This window comes from Gossypium arboreum, chromosome 7 (assembly GCF_025698485.1).
Source record: "Gossypium arboreum isolate Shixiya-1 chromosome 7, ASM2569848v2, whole genome shotgun sequence".
Classification (NCBI taxonomy): domain Eukaryota; kingdom Viridiplantae; phylum Streptophyta; class Magnoliopsida; order Malvales; family Malvaceae; genus Gossypium; species Gossypium arboreum.
The window spans coordinates 77824384-77846708 of record NC_069076.1 but is presented as its reverse complement, the minus strand read 5'-3'; the positions used below and the strand labels follow the sequence as shown (position 1 = coordinate 77846708).

Here is a 22325-nt window from a genome sequence, read left to right as displayed (position 1 = left end):
TCTGAAGTTGCAGAAAGTTTATGATAATTTTTCATGATTTAAAGCTCAGAAAATTATAGAGATCAAATCTCTTGCATGTTATATCGACAAAGGATATTGAGATTTGATGTAATCTATAGTATGAAAAAAGAGCCGGTTGAGATACTAGCCCGAGCGGTAATGTCATAATATTGAGGAAGCAATATGGGAACCGAAAGGAACAGCGAGATCTTTGTACTTATACCCCCACCTCTCTTTTAGGCAAATTTCGAGCACAAAATTTCTTAAGGGGGAGAGAATTGTAACGACCCGAATTTTACCGTTACCGAAAAGTATATTTTCGGGTCTCCGTTTCTGAAAAATGGATTCGTAAATATTTATTAAAAATATTTACGAAGTAAAATGAGTAGTTAATTAGAGTTTAATTAAGTGAATTTAATTTAATTAAGAGTAATTAAGAAAAAGGACTAAATTGAATAAAGGATGAAAGTTAAATTGTAGATTAAAAGAAAATGAAGAGGACCAAAATGGCAATTATGCTATTTGTCCTAAGTGAGATGACATAAACATAAAAATCGAGATTTTTATGTGTTAAAATATATATTATATTATATTATATTATATTATATTATATATTATATATTATATATTATATAAATAAGTAAAGAAACATAAGAAATGAATAGAAGAAACGAAAGCAGAGAAGAAAGCAGGGAGAAAGAAAGAAAGAAAAGAAAAAGGAAAATTAAAGGTTTGAAGCTTTAAGCTTTAATAGTCAATGTGGTACCGGAAATCTCGGCTAAGAAATGACAAGACAAAGTCAACGGGAGTTAGCTCGAAAATTACGGTTTGTATTTCTATAATCTAAACTTAGTTATTATTTGTCATATTTATATACATATGGCAATTGTTAGTGTTAGAATTATGATGTTTTACAATTGGAATGGATTGATTTTGGTATGCGATGAATTTATTGAATTTATATTGATTGAATTTATATTGATTGAATTATATAATATATATGACTTATGTAGAAATTTGAATATTTGGTATTGAAACGTAAATTGAATTGTATTGAATTATGAATTAATGTGCATAATTGAAATATATTTGTTGAATTGAATGAAATTGTATGAATTGTGAAAATGGGTAAATATGTGTAATTATCGAATGAGATATTGATGAAAGAATTATTAAATTGAGAAAGTGAATGAAATACCCTATTAACTAGTCGAAATTTGAGTCGGATATAATTGGCATGCCATAGGATTTGGAAGTGTACGAGATTTGCGGCTTTATCAATCGTGCACTTTATGTGTCGATTTCGTGCACCTCGTGTGTCGTATCGAGCACCTCGTGTGTCGTTTTAGGCACTTTATGTGTTGTATAACGATCGGTACTATGTACCGTTTTAGGCACAATGTGCCGCATGGTGTGTTTGGGTTGGAATCCGTGTATCCGTCAAAGTCCGGGTTTGTTAATAGGGGTAAATAAGTGAAAGATAAATCGAATAAATTTGATTGATCAAGCTATTGAAATGAAACGAGAAATTGAATTGAGAATTGAAAATTTAGATATGAAATTGAAAATATGAACCAAAGGTTCATGAAATGATTGGAGTTCGAATTGATGATATATGATGCCACTTGATGGATTGAAATGTGATTTGAGATATATGAATCGTATGTATATACTGAAAGCTATCAAGGATAGTAAATTGATATGATATAAATGAAATTGACTATTATTGAAATGAATTAAAATGGAATATGATTGATAAGTGTATAGTTGAATATGGTTTAATAAAATTGAATTGTGAGTAAATTAAGGTATAAAATAACTGATTATTACTGAATAATTGATATTCTTGAATAACGGTTATTCTTGAATATTTGATTTTTACCGAATAACCGATATTCTTGAATAAATAATTGTTCTGAGAGTTAATGAACATTACTGATTGATTAATTGCGATTGAAAAATAATAAATGATTTTGAATTTAAAGTAGACCAAAATATTTGGTTGGAAAGTGAATGTTTGAATTCTCATTGAGTTTGAATAGTTCAATATATATATATAAATTAATACGTTTTATAATTGTTTAAGTGTTCAGATTATAGAAATACCACTGAGTATACCATACTCAGCGTACGGTTTGTTTCCGTGCGCAGGTTGAGTAAAGATAGTACGTTGAATCAGCATCCCAAGACGATCCCGAATTCATTAAGGTAAAGTATGTTGAGTATTGATAATGGCATGTACCTAGGACGTTTTATGAGAGTCATTTAGGTTATAGAAGTATTGATGAAATGAGTAAATTATGGTTGGCAACGGTATGTAGTATGAATTTTGAAATTTACTAAAAAAAAAAAATTCGTAGTGATTCTAAATTAGTCCCGAATTGAATTTACTGTTCTTATTGGACCGCGAGGGCCCATTAAAGGGACGACATCTTAAAACTAGGATGTGTGTGAATATTTATTTTAATTAATGATCGAAATTGGACTGTACTGACTGGTAATGTCTCGTAACCCTGTTCCGGTGACGGTATAGGGTTAGGGGACGTTACACTACCACTCCAACCAGGATTCTACCAACTCTCCCTATAAATAGATGACACTGGTAGGTTTCAAATCACACCAAAAAAAAAAAAAAAAAGAAAAACACAAGTTTCTATAAAGTTTCAATATTTTTATTTTGGCAGAAAGTAGTGAAAATTTATTTTTAAGAATAAATTTTATTTTTTGAGATTGCAATTCTACCAGTTTCTATTTAAGAAAGATTTACTTTCCTATTGAAAGTAAAGAAAATATTTTTGGTTCTGTGTTTGATTCGATTTGTTCGAGCCCACACTTGAAGCAGTTCATGGTATGAGAATAGCGAAGAAGATCGTTTGGTTGAAAGTCGAGAATGACAATTATCCGTCTATCCAAAAACACAAGTACGATTTCGCTCTAGAGTTTATTGCTATAAATATCACAAATTGGGTTAGTTTTCAAAATTTTTATTTTCCGTTGTGTAAGAAAATCATTTTCAAACCAGATTTTTTCCAACAACATATTCATCACGTAAGAAGGCTATGCAAAGCAAGTATTGAAGAAATTCAAAATGTTTGACTGCAATCATGTTAATACTCCAATGGAGTGTGGAAGGAAGTTTTCAAAGTTTGATGATGAAATAAAGAAAAATCTAACTCTTTTCAAAAGTCATGTAGGAAGTTTGAGATACTTGACATGTACAAGACCTAATGTCCTATTTGCAGTTAAAGTAGTGAGTCGTACTTTGAAGCTTCTATGTTACCTCACATGAAGGTTGCTAAAAGGATTCTTTGTTACCTAAAAGGTACAATTGAATTTGGGTCATTCTACTCATCTTTAACTCATGGGATTTTGTGATAGTGATTTTTCCAGTGACATTGATGATAGAAAAAACACCACTAGAAGCAACCCATTGTGACACTTTCAACTTGTGATGCTCAATATGTGGCAGCAACTTCTTGTACTTGTCATGCTATTTGGCTTAGAGGATTTTTGAAAGAACAAGAGAGAGCAACCAAAATTTGCATTGATAACAAGTTAGTACAAGCACTCACGAAAAATCTTGTGTTCCATAATTGAAGCAAACATAAAGACACAATATACCATTTTATCAGGGAGCATATTATCAAGAAGGAAGTGAAGCTTAAGTTTGTGAATACTCAAGATCAAGTGGGAGATATTTTTACAAAACCTCTCAAGGTTGAAGATTTTTGAAGAATTCATGGAAAACTTGGAGTAATCAAGAAAAGTTCAAATTAAAGGAAGTGTTGGATATTATAATTTGAATATTCTAAAATATATTTGCTCATTTATGTACATGTATATGTATTTAATGAATGAATTTCGAGTGGACGAATATAGTGCTCATGCATGAATGTATTTAATTAGTATACATGAATGTATTGAAACCAATAATCACTTACAACCTTCATATAAAGAGTTGTATGTGATGAAGCATAACAAGAGAGAGTGAAAGACACAAAAGTATAATACAAGTGAGTTCATTTTCAAATTCCTTCCCAAGGTTGTTTCTTCCTTCACAAGATAATTATTTCTCTTCCACCTCCTTCCAACAAAGGTTTAATACTTTGATTTCAATCCGCCCTGTGCTTGAGGACTCGTTGTTCTCTTTCTCCTCTTTGAAATAGCAAAGAGAACAACCTTTGATATTGGAAAAAAAGGTGTTGCCTCATTGTAATAGCAAGCTTTTGAACCTAACCAGAAGATACCTTAACAATTTATGGAATAGAGTGGGAGAGAGCAAAGAAGGTTCCAATATCATGTTATACTTGACTGTCATTTTTAAGTTTACATCAAGCTTTCAATTACTCAATTGATAGAAACTTAGATAAATTAATGATTTGACAATTTTTAAAGAAAAACTCATTTCTTCTGCTATAGAATTTCACACATTCACTCTCTTCTTCAATCATATAGTGTATTCAAAATAGAACTCAGAACTGCGGCTAACAATTCGATTCCTCATCGTGAGATTGTTGTTGCTGTCGTGAGAATCAACGGTCTGAGCCGACAGCCGAGGCACACCATGGCTCGAAGAAGATGAAACTGTTATGAGAGCAATCATACAGATCAGAAACATGATTCAGAGCACCCATATTTTTCTAATTTTTCTCTTTTGATACAAAAAAAAAAAAAAGAAAGAAAGGAAAAGATGGTGGAAATAACACTAGAAGAGCTTCTCGTTCAGATTATAGGCAAGATAAAAACGTTGGATCTTTTAGACTAAAGAAGCCACTGATTCATTTTGTTTTTCTTTTAGACTGACTTTTTTTTTTCCCTTTTATTTAGTGAGAAGTTAAAACCTAACATGAAATGGGCTGATGATCAAAGCTGTTCACTGCTTCAAGTATGACTTGAGTTTAAGTCGCATTAATTGTATTGATTATTTAGGCTTTGACATATTATTGTAATTCAAAAAAAAAAACTTAACGATGTAAAATAAAATGAATTTAAACACGTGTCAACATATTATAAGTGGGGCATGGGGAGGGGCAGAATTTTTGCTCCAAACCAATCCTAACTATTATGTTCGGCTCGGCAAAAACGCTTATCTTGACTAATGACATTTTTAGTTAAATTAGAAATTTATATTTAATATTAAACTGAAAAAATAAAACCTTCCCTACTGTTTTGTGCATAATTGAAAGAAATTATGGTGAATATATGCAATGTTTGACTAGTAAATACAATCCTGGTGAAATATGACAAAACAGAACACTTTAATGTGAGGGCTGGGGGCAAATCTAAGGGCATACCCACATTATAAACAGTGGGGGTTACTTGACTTAAAATTTGAAGTTCCATCCCATTTCTACTAAAATCTTAAATCCCTTTCAATCTCTTTGCAAAAAATTTGTCCTTGAATCTTGTTGGTGCATGATTTTCTTTTCTTCAAATGCATCACTAAACCCATGCACAAATGTCATCCATGCTGCGTTTTGGTTTTAAGAATAGTTGAAAGAATTTCTTTTTTGGAAGAAGATGAAATTTAATTATCTTTTTATGAAGGATAATCCAATCAAAGTTAAATATCACTTTTAAGTATTTAATTGGGAAAATTGCTATAATTTAAGAGCTAATTTTTTATTTAACCCAAAAGGCATCATTTCATTGACGTTATAAAATTAAAATTCCTTCATCCTCCAAAACGTGTGAAAAAAAAAAAGTTCAAAGCTGAGCATTAATCAAAAAATTACATGCAGGCTCCACAAAAGTGAATGGAGTCAAAGTCCCTTTAGTTTCCCTATTCTAATAAATGCAGCCACTCATGGAATTTCTTAAATTAGTAACTGGTATACAGAGGAGCTTTAACATTTTGGTTGTGAGAAATGGGCTATTACACTCACTTGGTTCCCTTCAATGCCAAAATTATTGAAACAACCGTCACTGACGAGGCTTCTGTAGCAGAAATTTGGGTTCTCCAGGTTCGATCCAAGTTCATGTTCAATGGGCAAAAACTTACTATTGCAGGGCTAAACTGTAAATGGAAATCTCATCCAATAAGATCAATGAGCAACAAAATTGCCACTCTACAACTCTGTGTTGACACCATGTGCCTCGTTATTCAGCTCCTCCACATTAACCACATGCCTCAGTCCATCAAAACCTTTCTCAGTGACACGGACGTGGTTTTTGTGGGAATCGAAATTGAAGAGACTGTGTTTAAACTCCAGAATGAGTATGGACTGAGTTGCGGAAGGATTATTGATGTTCGTTCCTTGGTTAAGGCATGGTTCCCACTCAGCTACTATGGGAAGCCTGGTTTGAAAGTTCTTGCTAACAGATTGGTGGGGCTCCATAAATGGAGACCAAGTGATGATGAGTGCCTCAATAAACTAGGTTTCTTGACGAGGATCAGGTTAAGTTTGCATGTATTGATGCATATGCTTTGTACAGGATTGGTCACAAGCTTTTCAAGGAAGATGAAAGGGCTTCTCAAGCATATGTGAGTGGATGAACAAGTATGGTGAAATTTGTGTTTTTCCAGTAGTGAATAGACATAGCCATTGCGTTTTTGTCAATTCTGAAATGAGTTTTTCTAAATGAAAATATATAAAATACATATTACCAACTCAAAAGTATAGGTGAATAATACAAATAAATAAGAAGGTGAAACACCCACGCGTATGATTAAATTTTCAACTTTTGTTGTGCTAATATCACCATAATATCTTCTTCCTTTCCCCACTGAAATGCAACTTGTGCCTTCTGAATTCTATATTGAAAACCAGTTAACGACAATTATTACTTATATTATGCATTAAGCATAGGCATTCAACACCATTTTCACCTATAGGATGACGATAAACCGTGGGGGTATGGCACAAGCATACTACTTCGGCTTTTCATTTTTTTGTAGTCAAGTTATGGTAGAGTGCATCTATTTCAGCCTGTTCAAACATCATGTGAAGTAACTTGGTAAGTCACCTGGTAACTAACAAGAAGCATATATGAATGAAAAATCATGCACACATTACCTGATAATATTTGAGCAGATTGTTTCTTTTTTTCTTCAATGTTGCAGTCACTAGATCTCGCTCCATGTCGAAAGCCCGGGCTTCCAAAATCACTCCTTTGATATACTCAAAACCTCTCATCTGGTGTTCAAATATGCAAACAAAATGTTAATGGAAAAAAATGTAAAGAAAGATGTAGAGGAAGAAAACTAAAGTAGATGTTACCTTGTTTTTCTCAGCTGTGAATTTGAGCTCTGAGAGGACATAATTCTGAAGCTTACTCAGAGAACAGAGCTCAGAGAGTGAAACAGTGTAACCATTCAACTCAGCCCATTTTTTAGCATTTTCTTCATGTAGCACAACCACTGCAACTAGCATTGATTTGAAGCTGTTTCCATAGACCCATACCTAAAGAAATTTGTTTTTTAAATTTGATTAAAGGGCATTACTTTGTTGCGAAATCAATAAAGGAGTCGATCAATGGAGATTCTCACATCATCGATGATTGGAGTGACTCCGTAAACATTTTCCAAGTACTCTAGTGCGACATACTCTCCCTGGGAGAGCTTAATAAGATTTTTCTTCCTATCAATAACCTTAACAATTCCATTAGGAAGCATTTGGCCTATGTCTCCTGAGAATGTCAAGAATGTCAGAATTAGAATTGAAGATTGGTGATTAAAATTTCAGTTTGAGAATTTGACTGGAAATCGAACCGCCTAACCTGTATGAAACCATCCATCCTTGAAAGATTCTCTTGTCAGTTCAGGGTTTTTGTAGTACTCAGAGAAAATAGTCTTTCCTTTCACGCATATCTCACCACAGGGAGGATTTCCGAGTGGATCATAGCCCATGTCTGAAACCTCCTCTAAGCGCAAGTCGTTGTACACAGCTGGAGACCCGACAGTACCAACAAAGCACATCTCATCCGGAAAACCAATAGTGCAAGCTCCACATGTTTCAGTCAATCCTATAATTATCACAATACAAATTGTTCAATGTGCAGATTATCTGTATAAGAAAATTACAACTAAGGCAACATATGCACCTGACGGTAATAAGCACTAGTGCTAGGATCAGGGAACTTTATATATAACTAAGACATGCCCATTCTTTTCTTTTTCTTTTTTTTTCTATTCCCTTGTTTTAAATATGACATAGATAGCCTGCCGTTATTTTCCATACTCCAATAGACAGGAAATTACCATAGCCTTGGACAACAAAGGCACAACAAGTGACCCGCAGGAATTCTTCAACTTCAGAGCTCAATGGTGCACCTCCGGATAGTAACAACCGAAGCCGACCACCTAACTTAGCTTTGACCTTGTAGAAATGGAAAAAGAGATGATAACACATTAGATAGTCGAGAGGTTATTTTCCCCAAAGCTTAAGAGTACACACTACTCAAGGGAACGACAAAGGCATACACCGGGGAGAACTGGGCCGGTTTGGACCAGTCTTCAGAATACTAGAGCCAATGATAAGTTGGCACCGAAATTGTATATCCGTTTAGAATAATGCAAAGCCCAATGAACAAGTATTAATGTGATCTGGACCCGTTAATCGATGTTTCATATTGTTGGGTATATGTATGGAACCCATCAAGCTTCGAAATATGGCCAAATTTTCTGTTTAGAAGTTTGGTTTCTGAAGGAGATAAGACATTACCTTCCTGAAGGCCAACAAATCTGCTAAAGGAGATGCAAATTTTTGCTTATACCCTTTATTCATCCAAGAAAGTTTGCTGTAAACAAAACACGCATGCATCAGCCCCATGGTTATTCTATATGCACTTCTACTACAAGTAGGAGGAGTTGTGTTACTCTTTGTAGGGAGCATTGTCTTACTGTTTGTAGAGAGCATCAAAAATCCACTTCCTCAATGGACTTAGTTCTTGCAGTGCTTTTTGAATACCTGAAACACGGATTAACTTTGACGAACAAATCATTGTTACTTAAAAATTGATCAGAAGATAATGGTTTTCCAATCACTTGCCTTCATGAATCATATCATAAACTCGAGGTACACCTGCTAAAAATGTGGGTTTCAACTCCATTATGTCATCCCGCAGTTCCTTCAAGTTCTGTAAGAACCAACATATTTTTCACATTAAGTTACAATTAAGTTTTAAACAAAAAGAATAAGAAACCAAGCAAAATTTTAATGTAATATGGAAATTCATAAGAGAAGTTCCAGTCATGGATCGAGATGACCACCTCCCGTCTTCTCTTTCCCCTCATCTGATCCTATGCTTATATGTATCTAAATAATTCCACCATCACCGTACCTGGCAGTGGCATAATAAGCACCATTCCCATGATTTTAACACCTTCTAATGACTAATAAACTTCATTGATGTTATTGATTACAAGTTCATAAGTTCTTTAACACCCCCTCTCGCCTAGGACTGATTTTACATTTCCTCAACTAAAGAGTTCCTTAAAGAAACAGAGCTCCAGTAGCAAACCCCATGGTAGTAGCCAACGGATGCTCCTCTATGGAAAAAATATTCTTCTATCATGCGGTCAAGGATATGAGCAAGGGGCAGGAAGGACAAATACACATCATCCACTGTCATCTGTTTAACAAACGATATATCAGGAAGGTGAACCAACATTATATGTTAAAACGAAAGGCACACTTGAAATTGATCCTGAAGTAAATGTGAGCAAGAAAGGACACAGCAGTGTTACTTTGAACAAGAGGAGCAGATTGCTATTTTGAAGAGATTGTTTATATTAAGTTCCAGAATTAAGTATACCTTGTCCTCAAATTGATCCAAGAAAAGATCAACTCCACATACAAATGTTGCCATTGTTTCGTGTGTTAAAACAACGCCTTTAGGATCTCCGCTGGTTCCACTTGTATACATAATGGTGCAAATGCTAAATGGTTGAGGTGGTGAAATCTCCCAAGGGTTTTCCTTTCCCTGATGAAACAATAGGCACAGACAGGAAAATGAAAATGAAAAAGTGGATTCAACATTTCTCTCACAACATTTAAAAAGGTGAACATGAGTATCGAGAGATCTTACTATGATAATTTTTTATGCAAAATCAATGTGAAATAGACGATTAGTTTTCAATCCCTCTCTCTCAGAGTATAGTTATTAAGAGTGAAACCTAACCATGTGGAGAAACTCAGTCCACGAGTATGTCTTAATCCCCATTTGAGATGCCTTAGCATTGTCTTCTTCAGCCAACGATGTGAAGCAAACAATTGCTGCCACCAGAGAAAAACTTAGCATAGAGCCTTCAAGCAGTTTCAGCAAACTAAAGTTTATTTACTCATTTTTCACCTTTCAGCCGTTGAGCCGATTTACAATTAGGATTCAAAAGCTGCAAAGGCATGGGAAACATTAGAATGTTGATTCTGAAATTGGAGAAGTGTATGGAAAAGGGCATAAGTCAAAACCTAAACCTTACTTCTTTTACTTTTATGTCTTGAACGAATACAAAATCAACCTCTGCATGGTCTATGATAAAATTTACAGCTCCAGACCCTGCACACAAGTTAAAGGGAGATGAACCTTAAGCTTAATATTCTATACTATTCAAATCAACAGTGAGACCTATAGATAGCAGGCATCTTGATGGTCCAAAAACTATGTACAACATCATGTGTGGTAGAAACACCTTCCACGAAGATCAATAAGAAGCTCCTAGAGGTAAATTAACTTATTAGCTAGAAAAGGTTTCAGTATAATAGGATTTAAGAAGAGTGATGGCCATGGACACTTGGAACTGCTTTTGTAAAAGCTAGCCCCAAAGTTTCACTGCTGCAATGGCAATAGACAATGGGGGAAGGTAAGAATCTAAAATGTTAGGCATTAAATTAAGGGAAAAAAAGAAGCTTCTTGAGCAAAGAGAGATCATAGAATTTGCTTCAAAAGAAGGAAATTTCTCAAGAGGCAATTACCTAGTGTATCATAGAGAGGCACACAAACCAAACCGTGGGCACCGCAGGCCTACACGTTGGAAAAAGTTGTTAAAGGACCATTCTAACGAGTGCTGAAAGGGAACTTGAAAGGTCACTACTTTTAAAAGCATTATCATAATTGATACAATAGCCAAAATCTGAAAGCAGACCTCCATTGCCATAATCCACTGCGGGCAGTTTGCTCCATAAATCCCAACCCGACATCCCTGCAACAAATATGTGAGTAAAACTGTAGCGAGGAAAGATTCAGACTAAACAATAAAATCGCTTTGTCTCCAAGGCATCAGAAAATTGACATATGTTTATGCTTACAGGTTCAGCACCAGATGCTTGCAATGCAGAACCAACATGCAGAACTTCATCATAAACTTCCTTATATGTTTTCCAGATATAAGGACCCACCTAAATGATAAACAAAGTGAGAAACAGCTAGAACAAATCTGGTACAAATTATGAAATCTTGTATTGAACATAAATTTAACCTTGCCATTGACAAATTTTCGCCATCCAAGCATCCTGTTTCCAGGGTACTTCTCAACAGATGAACTGCAGAATATCTATCTTGTTGTCAAAATTCATGAATGCTAAGATATTTAGTTCGTGAAAGGATAATCTAGAACTGTATTAGTATAATCAGTTAAGCAATAAGGCCTTCCAGCAGGCATTTTCAATGCAAATTCCTACTCTAGTATGTTAATGATACTGGCTTTTGATCAATGTAAAAGCCTGTACTGTAACATCAAAAAGTAAAAATACAAGTGCAACATATTAAGTTACCTGAAAAGAGTCCATGTGGTAGACATCTCAGGATCAGGTGGAGGGTATCCTTGCTTGGCGAGTAGGTTACGGTACACGGGACCAACTGATGGCTTCCCATCTCGTCCTTCCCTTCCATCCTCCACCTTAACTGAAAAAACCTTCATATTTTCCATCTTTAGAACCTGTGCAGGGAAAACAAAACTCTAGGCACTTAAAAGAGACTTACAAAAGTCCAAAAATAAAGAAAATTCAAGCATACACAGTTCAACAATACGGCAACAAATTCAATAAATAGCAATAACTAAAATATTAAAGGTCAACTACAATATTCTGAAAATTAAAAGCCATGGAAGTTTATTTCAAAAAAAGAAGAAAAGTCATGAAAGTTGCTAAGAAATGTGGACAAAACTGCAACAGGATTCAAACTAAACAAATGTTAAATCCACTTCTAATCAAATCAAAGACCAAAAAGTACAATTCAAACAAGTGAAATTCTGATAATTTCACCTGTTGACAGAGAACATAAAAAATCCTTAATTTCCAAAGCAAGTGAACACTTAAAACTAATACCCACAGCCCACCATATATTATACTATATATAAGGACTGCTAAAAGTGAAAACTAATACCCACAGCACCCCACCGTATTATATATAACCCAAAAGTTAAAGATAAAACCATTGGCAAAATGGCAACTTATAGAACAAAACGAAATTCAATATAAGAAAATAAACTCAGAAACAGATGCTTACAAGAAAAGTAGAGAAACCCCAGAGTTAAGAAGAAACGAAGGTAAGGGGGGAGTTTGCTTACAAAGTGGAATCGTGAAAGGCTCCGAGGATTGTCATGAATTTAAGGGAAGAAAGGGAGATTCGGAAGCGAGTTTCATGGCCATCGTTAATGAGTTCGTTGAAACAGGCATACAGTGTGTTAAGTACTTCCATTAACTGCAAACATTAATTGCACTCTTTAGGCTTTTAGCTTAAAATCTTTCACGGGAACTTTGACAATTTCTTTTTTTTCGCAGAATTTGTTCCGACCAATCAACAATTCCAAACTGGAAAGTTGTGGGTTATTATTACGCTATACTGTGTAGTGAAAGAGAGGGTGGAGGTTGTATAAAAAATAAAAAATAAAAGTGGGTGGAGGTGCCTTGCTGTAAATGTAATTGATTTTGATTAGTTTTTTCTTTGGATATAATTCTTTCCGACAAGCGTCAAAGACTTATAAAGCCAGTTTATTTGTATTTTATTATATTTTTACTTAAAAATAAATAAATAAATTAAATGATAATGTGTGATTATCGGGTTGCTAATATTAGTCCCTTCACATAAAAACTTCTATCTATTTCATTTCCTGTCAACAGTTTCATACATCTCATTGGTTAAAATTTTATTCATTTTACTTAAAATAGCCTCTTTATGTCAACATGTAATGTATTTGACATGCTATGTGTCTTACTTTAGTTTCAATTACGTCAATATTTTATAATAAAATAGATTATTTTAATAAAAAATTAATTAGATCTTTGATTTAATATATTATTTACTTTTTAGTAGGGTAAAATACAGTTCAACTCTTTATATAAAATTCTTTACTGAAACATAATATTTGAGTAAAATATTTATAAATGAATAATTCTGAAAATAGATGATTCAAGATTATATTCAGATATTTTATTATTATTTAGAAAAATAATATTTGTATTTTAGAGTATCTATAAAATAGTTATATTTTAACTTTTGATAGGAAATTAATTTTTTATAAAATTTAATTAATTAAAATATTTAAAATATTCATCAAAAACATTATATTGAGAAAGAAAAATAAATTTTTAAAAATAAAAAAAATTATGAATGAAATGAGTTGAATTTATTGATTTCAACCAACTTTGCCATCATTGTGCCCTTGGTTAATGGCAGAATGGTAAATTTACGTTAATTTTTCTAAAATGAAAAGGATACTTTTATATTTAAAAATAAAAATAGATTGGTCTCAACTCAAGTATTTTAGATATTATTATTGATATAAGAAGGCGTGAGTTTGAAAGACACTAAAATGTATTATCTTCTTACTTATAAGTTAAGAGGAGAAAGTTTAAAATAAATAAATTCATAATAAAATAAAGTATTAATATTTCTTTAAAAGATTTGAGAAAAAAAGATTTATCAGTTTTTGTAAGAAGTTATCAATTTTTCCTTCTATTAATTATTACCTAAATACTTTTAATTTAACTAGTTATTATACTTTCGAATATTTTTATTTACTTTTTTCTTTGGAAAATTTATTTACTTTATTGCGTAGGAGACTGTCCTAAAATCTAGCGGCAACCAGTAAAGCTTCCAGCTAAAGTTCAGAATACAAGAGAAAGAAACTTTGTTAGTTTTATAGATAAGGATGGGCAATCGACGTCGTACGAATATTTCGGTGCCCACAAAGCCGCCGCCCCCCCATCTCCCCATTTGGCACAACATTTAATCACACTTGCCCTGTCTACTAGATTGTGTAATAAATTTATAAAATTTGAAATACAAATTAAAAATTCATATAATAATTGAATTTCAACATAATTATTAGTGCTGTGGCATGTTTAGATAATTATTATAATTAACTAATTTTATTGAATTTAGTATAAATTTTAAAAATATAAAAATTAAAATAATTATGCAAGTAATTATAAATAATTATATTCAAGTTCAATTATCTTGAAGCTTTTAAAATATATTTGTATATAACAAAATTACGATATAATTATATTATATTACTCAAATTTGAATTCCTTGCAATTACAAGAGCTTAATTACACTTTCATTCACTTACTTTATAGTGTCAAAACACATCTTAGATCAAACTTAGTTGAAATAATAAAGATTATAATGTATTGAGTTTAAATCATGTGATTCTCATTATGTGTATATAAATTTTAGATTTATCAAAATATAAAAGATATAAATACCATTTAAATAATATTTGCTTTTGTATAAATATATATATTTAGCAATTTCATAATTAAGTTATGTTCAGGTTGATAAGTGACATCAACTCAATCAATTTTTAATGTAATATAGATATATATATTATTTTGTAATTTGTTTGATGTATTTTATGTTCATGCAAAATTTAATAAATTGATAATACCAATTATAGAAAAATGCATAATGATTTATTTGACTTCCAAAATTGCTATGTTTGTCAAATCTCTTTAAAATGGATGAAAATTTAATGTTTATTAACTTTGCTAAGATTGCCACGTGGATGCTACATCAGTAATTAATTTTTTAAAATTAAAAAAATATTTCTAAATACTTTTATTTTAAAATTAATTAATTATTAATGTGGCATACACATGAATATTACATACAATACAAATTTAAAGATTAAAAAGATAAAAAATTAAATAGAGATCTAAAATATTTTTATAAAATTAAATAAAAATTAGTCAATATGAGATACTTATATTTCATAAACACCAATTTAATAAAAAAAATTATAGAAATGGTCATTGAATTTGGCGTTATAATTTACGGCTTCTGGAGCATTCTTTGGTATTGAATCCTAAGGAAAATCTGTTTGCATAGTTTTTATTCAAATAAAACAATTGTACGATGAAGGAATATTTAAGATCCATGAAAGAATCCTATGGAAAATCTGTTTGCGTACTGAATTCAGATTTAGTTCCACTGGGTCCTCCTAATTAGTTTAAATATTTAATTTTGATAGTAAGATAAATTCTTATTTTTAATATATTTATTTTATTAATTATTGAATAAAATACTATTAAATATAAATTTTTTATTAAGAATAAAGTTGGTGTGCTGAATTTCAACTCTTACAAGGATGGACTAAATTGGAACAAAAAAGTAAAGAGAAGGACTTGATTGAAAGATTATAGATAATTGGATAAAGATTGAAGGATTTTTAATATTGCTTAAACTTTGTAATTAGTTTAAATTTAATCTCTAGTTTAAATTTGATTTTTAAATTATTTATTTATTTAGTGATAATATTAAAAATCTAATAAAATTTTAGCACTAAAAATGTGTATAAATGCCTAGTGGCTACAACCAATTAAACACACACCTGGCTTTCAATTTTTTTTCTTTTTACTTTCAACTTTTTGGTTTAATTACTTTCCAAGGCCCTGCCCCTTTCTATCGTCCACAATTCCATTTAAACCATTTATTTTCTAGCATGATTCTTTCCATGATTAGCTAAACTTTTTTTAGCCTTAGCCCAGTTATCGCTTCGACAAGGTAATCGTGAGATATGAACCCACATTAATTACTTTGCAATTTGGTATTCGTTATCTCTCCGGTGTATGGGATAGTACAAATTCATCCCTTAAAGTTGATTCGATTTTAATTCAAAAAGTAAGCGTTGGGTTGGAATCATTTGGCGTACAATTGGAAAGTTGAGTCGGCCATGCTATATTCAAAATCTCGCAAACAAATTGGTGTGTTCAATTGGAAAAAGCTAGTTGGATTATGTCAAGGGAGATAGTGATTGGATTTAAACGACCCATACGGTTGAGGCCGTTAATTCAAGTTGGGCTTTTCAGATTGCATGACTATTGAAGTCTTAAATTACGGGTACGTACCACGTGGTAGAAAATTTGACAAGGGTCGATTTGCAAGTGATACCAGGATCGACTACAAGAGGAAGAGTTGGAGGTTTGAGTGATCCTTAATTGCCATAATCAGTTTATCACTTGGAATGGAAAATCCATTTCAAGGATTGATTCAAGGTTGGAGTACACCGAGACTAAGGCCAAACTTAAAAATATTTTATTTACTAATTTACTTTATTTGCTTAAATTTATTTTTTCAATTTCAATTCTGTTTTTATTTTATTTTATTACACTTCGTATTTCCTTATTTTATTATCTTTATAAATTTAAACCCCCCATTTTTATTTTTTCAACATTGCTACGCATAGGTCGTGGGCACAACTGTGACCGTAACAGCAATTCTGGTCACAAAAAAGGCGAAATTAGATTGCCAGTCTATGTGGATTCGACCCTACTGCTCTATACTGCTAATATTGTTATTTTGTTGTAAGAATTTATATTTGGTGGTTTCAACACCCATCAAATTTTAGCGCCGTTGCCGGGAATTGGTGAAATTTTCTAATTTTTGTTTGTTTTCTTTCTGACCAAGTCAGAATCAGGGACTCTAGCATTTGAACAAAGTTAGCTCGAACACTTCAAAGAGAAGCTATTCGACGCAGTAAACAACCACAACCTAACTTTGAAGAAGGATCTTACACCGAAGATATTTACTTATCTGAAGATTCAGATGAAATGGAAGATTAAACTATATGCCAACTTGCTGCTACACCAAATGAACAGCAACCACTATGCATAACTTATCCAGCAAATGAAACACCGTTCGAGTGAAAGTCGAAATTAGTACATTTATTGCCTACTTTTCGCTGTTTGAAAAACGAGAACCTCCATACTCATTTGAAAGAGTTCCACATGGTTTGTCTAAACATGAAACCAGAAGGAGTAACTAAGGATCAAATAAAACTACGGGCTTTTCCTTTTTCATTACCTGACTCTGCTAGAGAATGGTTGTTCTATATTCCTTTGGGATCTATTAATGCTTAGATTGATATGTCTCAATTTTTTCTTGACAGGTTTTTCCCAGCAGCTCGAGCAGCCGAATTAAGGAGGAGTATAGTTGTAATACAACAAAAAGAAGCAGAATCATTCTATGAATATTGGGAGCAATACAAGAAGTTGTGCGCAAGTTGCCCACAACATGGCATTCCTGAACAGTCACTCTTACAGTATTTCTACGAAGAGTTACTCTCAATGGAAATGAAGATGATTAATACCACTAGTGGACGGGTTCTTGTGAACATGTCTCCCCAAAGAGCTAGAGAATTAATTTCGAATATTGCCGCAAATTCTCAACAGTATCGACCACCTATGAAACCTACGAGAAGGGTTCATGAGCTAAGTATTCATTCCATAGTAAATAAGATTGATGAACTTACTAATGTGGTTAAAAATATACTTATAGGATAGACAAAGCCAGTTTAGTTGTGTGGGATTTGTACTAAGCCTGATCATCTTACCAACTCATGCCCAATTTTACTTAAGGATACAACTGCACAAGTAAATGTCGTTGGGAACTTCTTAGGGCCACCTCAAAGGCATTACAATCCATATTCAAATATGTACAATACGGGGTGGAGGGATCACTCAAACTTGAGTTATGGATCGGATTCTCAATATAATCAACAATATCAACCAAGACCACCTCCGCCTCAACAGTATCAACCTCCAAAGTCATCTATTGAAGCCATAGTAGAGAGGTTGGCCATTAACACCGAAAAATTCCAACAAAAGTTTGAGGCGCACTTCTAAGAAATTGACTAGCAAATAAGTAAGTTACCACTTACGGTTAGCTATTTGGAGAACCAAGGAAAATTGCCATATCAAACCAAGCCAAACCCACGTCAAAATGAAAGTGTAGTGATTATAAAAGATGGAACAAAGTCAGAACTAGTGTCTAGCATGAGTCGTGACCACGACATTGAACAGGAAGCTGAACCAGTAACTCTCATTGAGTTGACGCCTCATAAACCATTTGTTGTACCTCCCCCATACCTTGGAAAGCTCGCCCAAGTTAAAAAGGAACGAGAGGAAAAAGAAATCCTTGAGACATTCTGGAAGGTAGAAATTAATATTCCTTTACTTGATGCAATTAAACAAGTTCTACACTATTCAAAATTTTTGAAAGAACTGTGCATCGATAAAAAAAAAACTCCAAGGAAACGAATGGGTGAATGTAGGAAAAAATGTTTCTGTAATGCTACAAAGGAAAATCCTGCCTAAGTGTAAGGACCAAGGTATGTTTTCTATATCCTGCAAAATAAGTAATATTGACATAAATAAAGCCATGTGTGATTTGGGAGCATATATTAATGTAATTCTTTTATCTATTTTTAAATTGCTAAACATGGGTCATTTGAAAGAAACAGGGGTGATTATTCAATTGACAGACAGATCATGCGTATATCTAGAAGAGGTGTTGGAAGATGTTCTTGTAAAGGTAAATGAACTAATTTTTCTGCAGACTTTTACGTCTTTGAAATGGGGGACGACCACTCAAAAAATATTTCTGATATTCTACTCGAGAGACCATTCCTTAGTACCGCACGTACAAGGATTTATGTTTGAAGTGGAACCCTCACTATGGAATTAGACGGTGAGGTGGTAAAATTTAATGTTCATGAGGCAATGGGTCAACCCAATATAATGTTAAATATTTGTAGTGTTGATACTATTGGACCACTAACGAAATTTCATTTTGAGTATCATAAAGGGGATGGATTACAAGCTGTACTTTCCAAGAGTTTAGACTTCAATACGATGGATAAATTGGAGGAGATAATGACATTCAGAGAACCGATTAAAAAAACCGTTATTCTATTGGATACTCCTCAATTTCCTAGAAGCCAAGGTAAGTACTTTGAACTTTCTCCTTCTAAAACTAAATTGTTGCCTTCTATTTTGTAGGGCTCAGAGAAGAGCTTAAACCATTGCCAAAACACTTGAAGTATGCCTATTTAGGTAATGAAAACACTTTACCAGTAATAGTTTCCAGTAAAATTTTGGGATTGGAAGAGGAGAATTTAATTCGAGTCTTGAGAGATTACAAAGGGGCTATCAGATGGGCGATCGCCGATATAAAAGGGCTAAACCCCTCAACTTGTATGCATATAATACCGATAGAAGAAAACATAAGCCCAAAGAGAGAAGCTCAAAGACATCTTAATCCACAAATTATGGAGGTTTTCAAAAAAAAAGTTCAAAAGTTACTGGACGCTGGAATAATCTATCCAATTTCTGACAGTAATTGGGTCAGCCCAATTCATGTGGTACCCAAGAAAACAAGTATGACTGTAATAAAAAATGCAATAAGAGATTTAGTTCCAACTCCAGGCTAAAATGGGTAGAGAGTCTATATAAATTACAAGAAGTTGAACTCTTTAACTCGAAAAGACCACTTTCCACTTCCTTTTATTAATAAAATGTTAGAACGTTTAGCGAGAAAAACTTACTACTATTGTCTTGATGGTTATTTAGATTTTTTCCAAATTCCAGTGGCATCGAATGACAAAGAGAAAACAATGTTTACATGTCCCTTTAGCATGCTCGCCTATAGATGGATGTCGTTTGGACTTTGCAATGCACCAGCTACATTCCAGATGTGTATGGTAAGTATATTTTTTGACTATATCGAGAAAATGATTGAGGTGTTTATGGACAATTTTACAGTTTATGGTAATTCTTTCAATAAATATCTGTCAAACCTCGTTAGAATTTTGAAGAGATGCCTAGAATTTAATCTAATTCTTAATTATGAAAAATGTCATTTTATGGTAGATAAGGGATTGATTTTAGGGCATATTGTTTGCACTGAAGGGATCATGGTCGATAAGGTCAAAACTGATGTTATTAACTCACTTCTATACCCCAAAACTGTGAGGGAAATTCATTTTTCTCTTGGTCATGCAGATTTTTACAGGCGTTTTATTAGGAACTTTTTTAATATTTCGCGACTGCTTTGCAATCTCTTGCAAAGAGATAAAGAGTTTGAATTTGATCAAATGTACAAAGACGCGTTCGACACTCTAGAAAAAAGCTTGTTTCAACTCTTATAGTACAACTGCCAAATTAGGACTACCCTTTTGAGCTCATGTGCGATGCAAATGACAAAATTGTAGGAGCTGTCCTTGGGCAAAAAATTAGGAAGAAACCTCATATCATATCCTACGTCTCAAAAACATTAGATGTTTCCCAGAGCAATTACTTGACTACTGAAAAAATTATTAGCCATTGTATTTACTTTGGAAAAATTTAGATTGTATTTATTAGGCACTAAAGTTATTATATTTTTTTTACCATGCAGCGTTGAAATATTTGATCAGGAAAAAAGAGGCAAAACCTAAGCTGATTCAATAGATTCTTCTCTTACAAGATTTCAATCTCGAAATTAAGGACAAGAAAGGAAGTGAGAACTTATTAGCTGATAATTTGAGTTGAATTCCTTTCTTAAAAGATGACACACCTCTTAAAGATAACTTCCGGGATAAAAGTCTTCTATCAGCTCAGACAGTTTACCCATTGTTTGCAGATATGGTAAATTACCTCACTACAAGTATTGTTTATTTAAACTTATCACGTTCTAAAAAGGGCAAGCTCAAAAGAGACTCACGATATTATATTTGGGACTATCCATACCTATGGAAACACTGCTTCGATCAGGTAATTCGACGATGTGTCGCAGAAACTGGGGTACAATCTATTCTTTCTTTTTGTCATTCTTATGCTTGTAGAGGGCATTCGGTTTTAAATGCACCGTACGTAAGGTACTTGAGTTTGGGTTATTTTGGCCACACATTTATCGTGGTGCTTGTTTATTTTGCAAAACTTGCGAGAGATGTCAAAAAGTGGGGAATTTAAGCCGAAAAAATGAGATGCCCTTAACACCTATACATGTATGGAAAATTTTTAATAAGTAAGGCGTCGATTTTATGGAACCGTTTGTTTCGTTATTTAATAATATTTACATTATTCTCACTGTAGATTACGTATCTAAATGGGTAGAAGCAAAAGCTACTCGACATGCTAATACTAAAATTGTAGTGAATTTTCTAACGAATTCTATTTTTTTCAGGTTTGGCACACCGAGAGCATTAATCAGTGATCGAGGAAGTCATTTCTACAATAAGGTATTTGATACCCTATTGAAAAAGTATGGGGTGACACAACATGTGGCCACGACTTATCACCCACAAACAAATGGTCTAGTAGAAGCTTCGAACCGCAAAATAAAGTCAATTCTAGAAAAGACCATGAAACCAAATAGGAAAGACTAGAGCTTACATTTAAACGATGCATTGTGAACGTATTGTTCTGCTTACAAGGGACCCATAGGAATGTCCCTTTACCAATTTATATTCGGTAAACCGTGCCACCTTTTAGTAGAGTTAGAATATAAGGTATTTTGGGCAGTAAAAAGATGCAACATGGAGTTGGACGCTACAGGTAAGTATCAAAAATTAGATATTTAAGAGCTTGAAAAGATCCGATGTGACATATTTAAAAATTCCCAAATTTATAAAGACAAAACCAAGGCGTTTCATGACCAAAGAATATCTTGCAAACAATTTTAAATTGGTCAAAAAATGTTATTTTATAATCCAACATTGAGGATTTTTGCAGGTAAACTTCGAACCAAATAGCTTGGTTCTTTTGTTGTTACTAAATTGTTTCCTCATGGTGCAATCGAAATCAAAAACAGGAATCCGGGAAATATTTAAAAGTCAATGGGCAAAGGTTAAAACCCTTTTATAAGAATTTTCAAGTACACGTGGTAGAATAATTATTTTTTGAGCAGTCAAACGATTAAATTTTTCAGGTCGTTGAGCTAACGACGTTAAACAAAAATGCGTTATAAGAGGCAACCTACATTTGTTTTCATTTAGTAATTTATTTTATTTATTTAATTTAATTTTGAATTCTAGTTTAGTTTGAAAATTAAATAAAATATTATTTTAATCCATTTGATTATGATATTTCCAGAAGCATGGACGACGACTGTCATTTGTTTTGGAC

At 33.0% G+C, this 22325-nt stretch overlaps 1 protein-coding gene, 2 long non-coding RNA genes and 1 pseudogene across 5 annotated transcripts; 3 read left to right on the top strand and 1 right to left on the bottom strand.

Annotated features, from left to right (window-relative positions):
* Nucleotides 1-708: 708 nt before the first annotated feature.
* On the top strand, nt 709-2370 carry LOC128295156 (uncharacterized). The gene is made up of 2 exons (XR_008285478.1): nt 709-826; nt 2152-2370. It is a non-coding gene; the product is annotated as an uncharacterized LOC128295156 (long non-coding RNA).
* Nucleotides 2371-5696: 3326 nt separating this feature from the next.
* On the top strand, nt 5697-6531 carry LOC108473792 (uncharacterized; annotated as a pseudogene).
* Nucleotides 6532-6550: 19 nt separating this feature from the next.
* LOC108455548 (long chain acyl-CoA synthetase 1) lies at nt 6551-12804 on the bottom strand. 3 transcript variants are annotated; one of them, XR_008285762.1, is made up of 21 exons: nt 12506-12804; nt 11712-11875; nt 11417-11480; nt 11247-11336; nt 11084-11140; nt 10914-10962; nt 10421-10497; nt 10294-10333; nt 10123-10217; nt 9757-9924; nt 9463-9573; nt 8991-9078; nt 8843-8909; nt 8664-8739; nt 8201-8318; nt 7720-7965; nt 7490-7629; nt 7221-7403; nt 7017-7136; nt 6830-6929; nt 6551-6754 (listed from the first exon to the last, which is right to left on the bottom strand). XR_008285762.1 is itself a non-coding variant. In XM_017754099.2 (20 exons), exons 2-20 carry the CDS (start codon nt 11864-11866, stop codon nt 6885-6887), a joined length of 1989 nt encoding a protein of 662 aa, XP_017609588.1. In that variant the 5' UTR covers nt 11867-11875; nt 12445-12802; the 3' UTR covers nt 6551-6884. The 3 variants fall into 3 exon arrangements, 2 of the variants coding, with proteins under 2 accessions (XP_017609588.1, XP_017609595.1); XM_017754099.2 differs by having other exon boundaries at nt 6551-6929; nt 12445-12802; XM_017754106.2 differs by having other exon boundaries at nt 6551-6929; nt 12506-12802.
* LOC128295361 (uncharacterized) lies at nt 12506-13007 on the top strand. Its single transcript, XR_008285763.1, has 2 exons — nt 12506-12621; nt 12720-13007. It is a non-coding gene; the product is annotated as an uncharacterized LOC128295361 (long non-coding RNA).
* Nucleotides 13008-22325: the final 9318 nt, after the last annotated feature.

Excerpts from the sequence above, each read along its gene's own strand:
- LOC108455548 (XM_017754099.2), bottom strand. The coding sequence starts at position 11,866 with ATGGAAAATATGAAGGTTTTTTCAGTTAAGGTGGAGGATGGAAGGGAA. Across the intron at positions 11,337-11,416 it reads GAAAATTTGTCAATGGCAAG|GTGGGTCCTTATATCTGGAA; the intron begins GTTAAATTTATG and ends TTTATCATTTAG. Across the intron at positions 7,630-7,719 it reads GGATGGATGGTTTCATACAG|GAGACATAGGCCAAATGCTT; the intron begins GTTAGGCGGTTC and ends TGACATTCTCAG.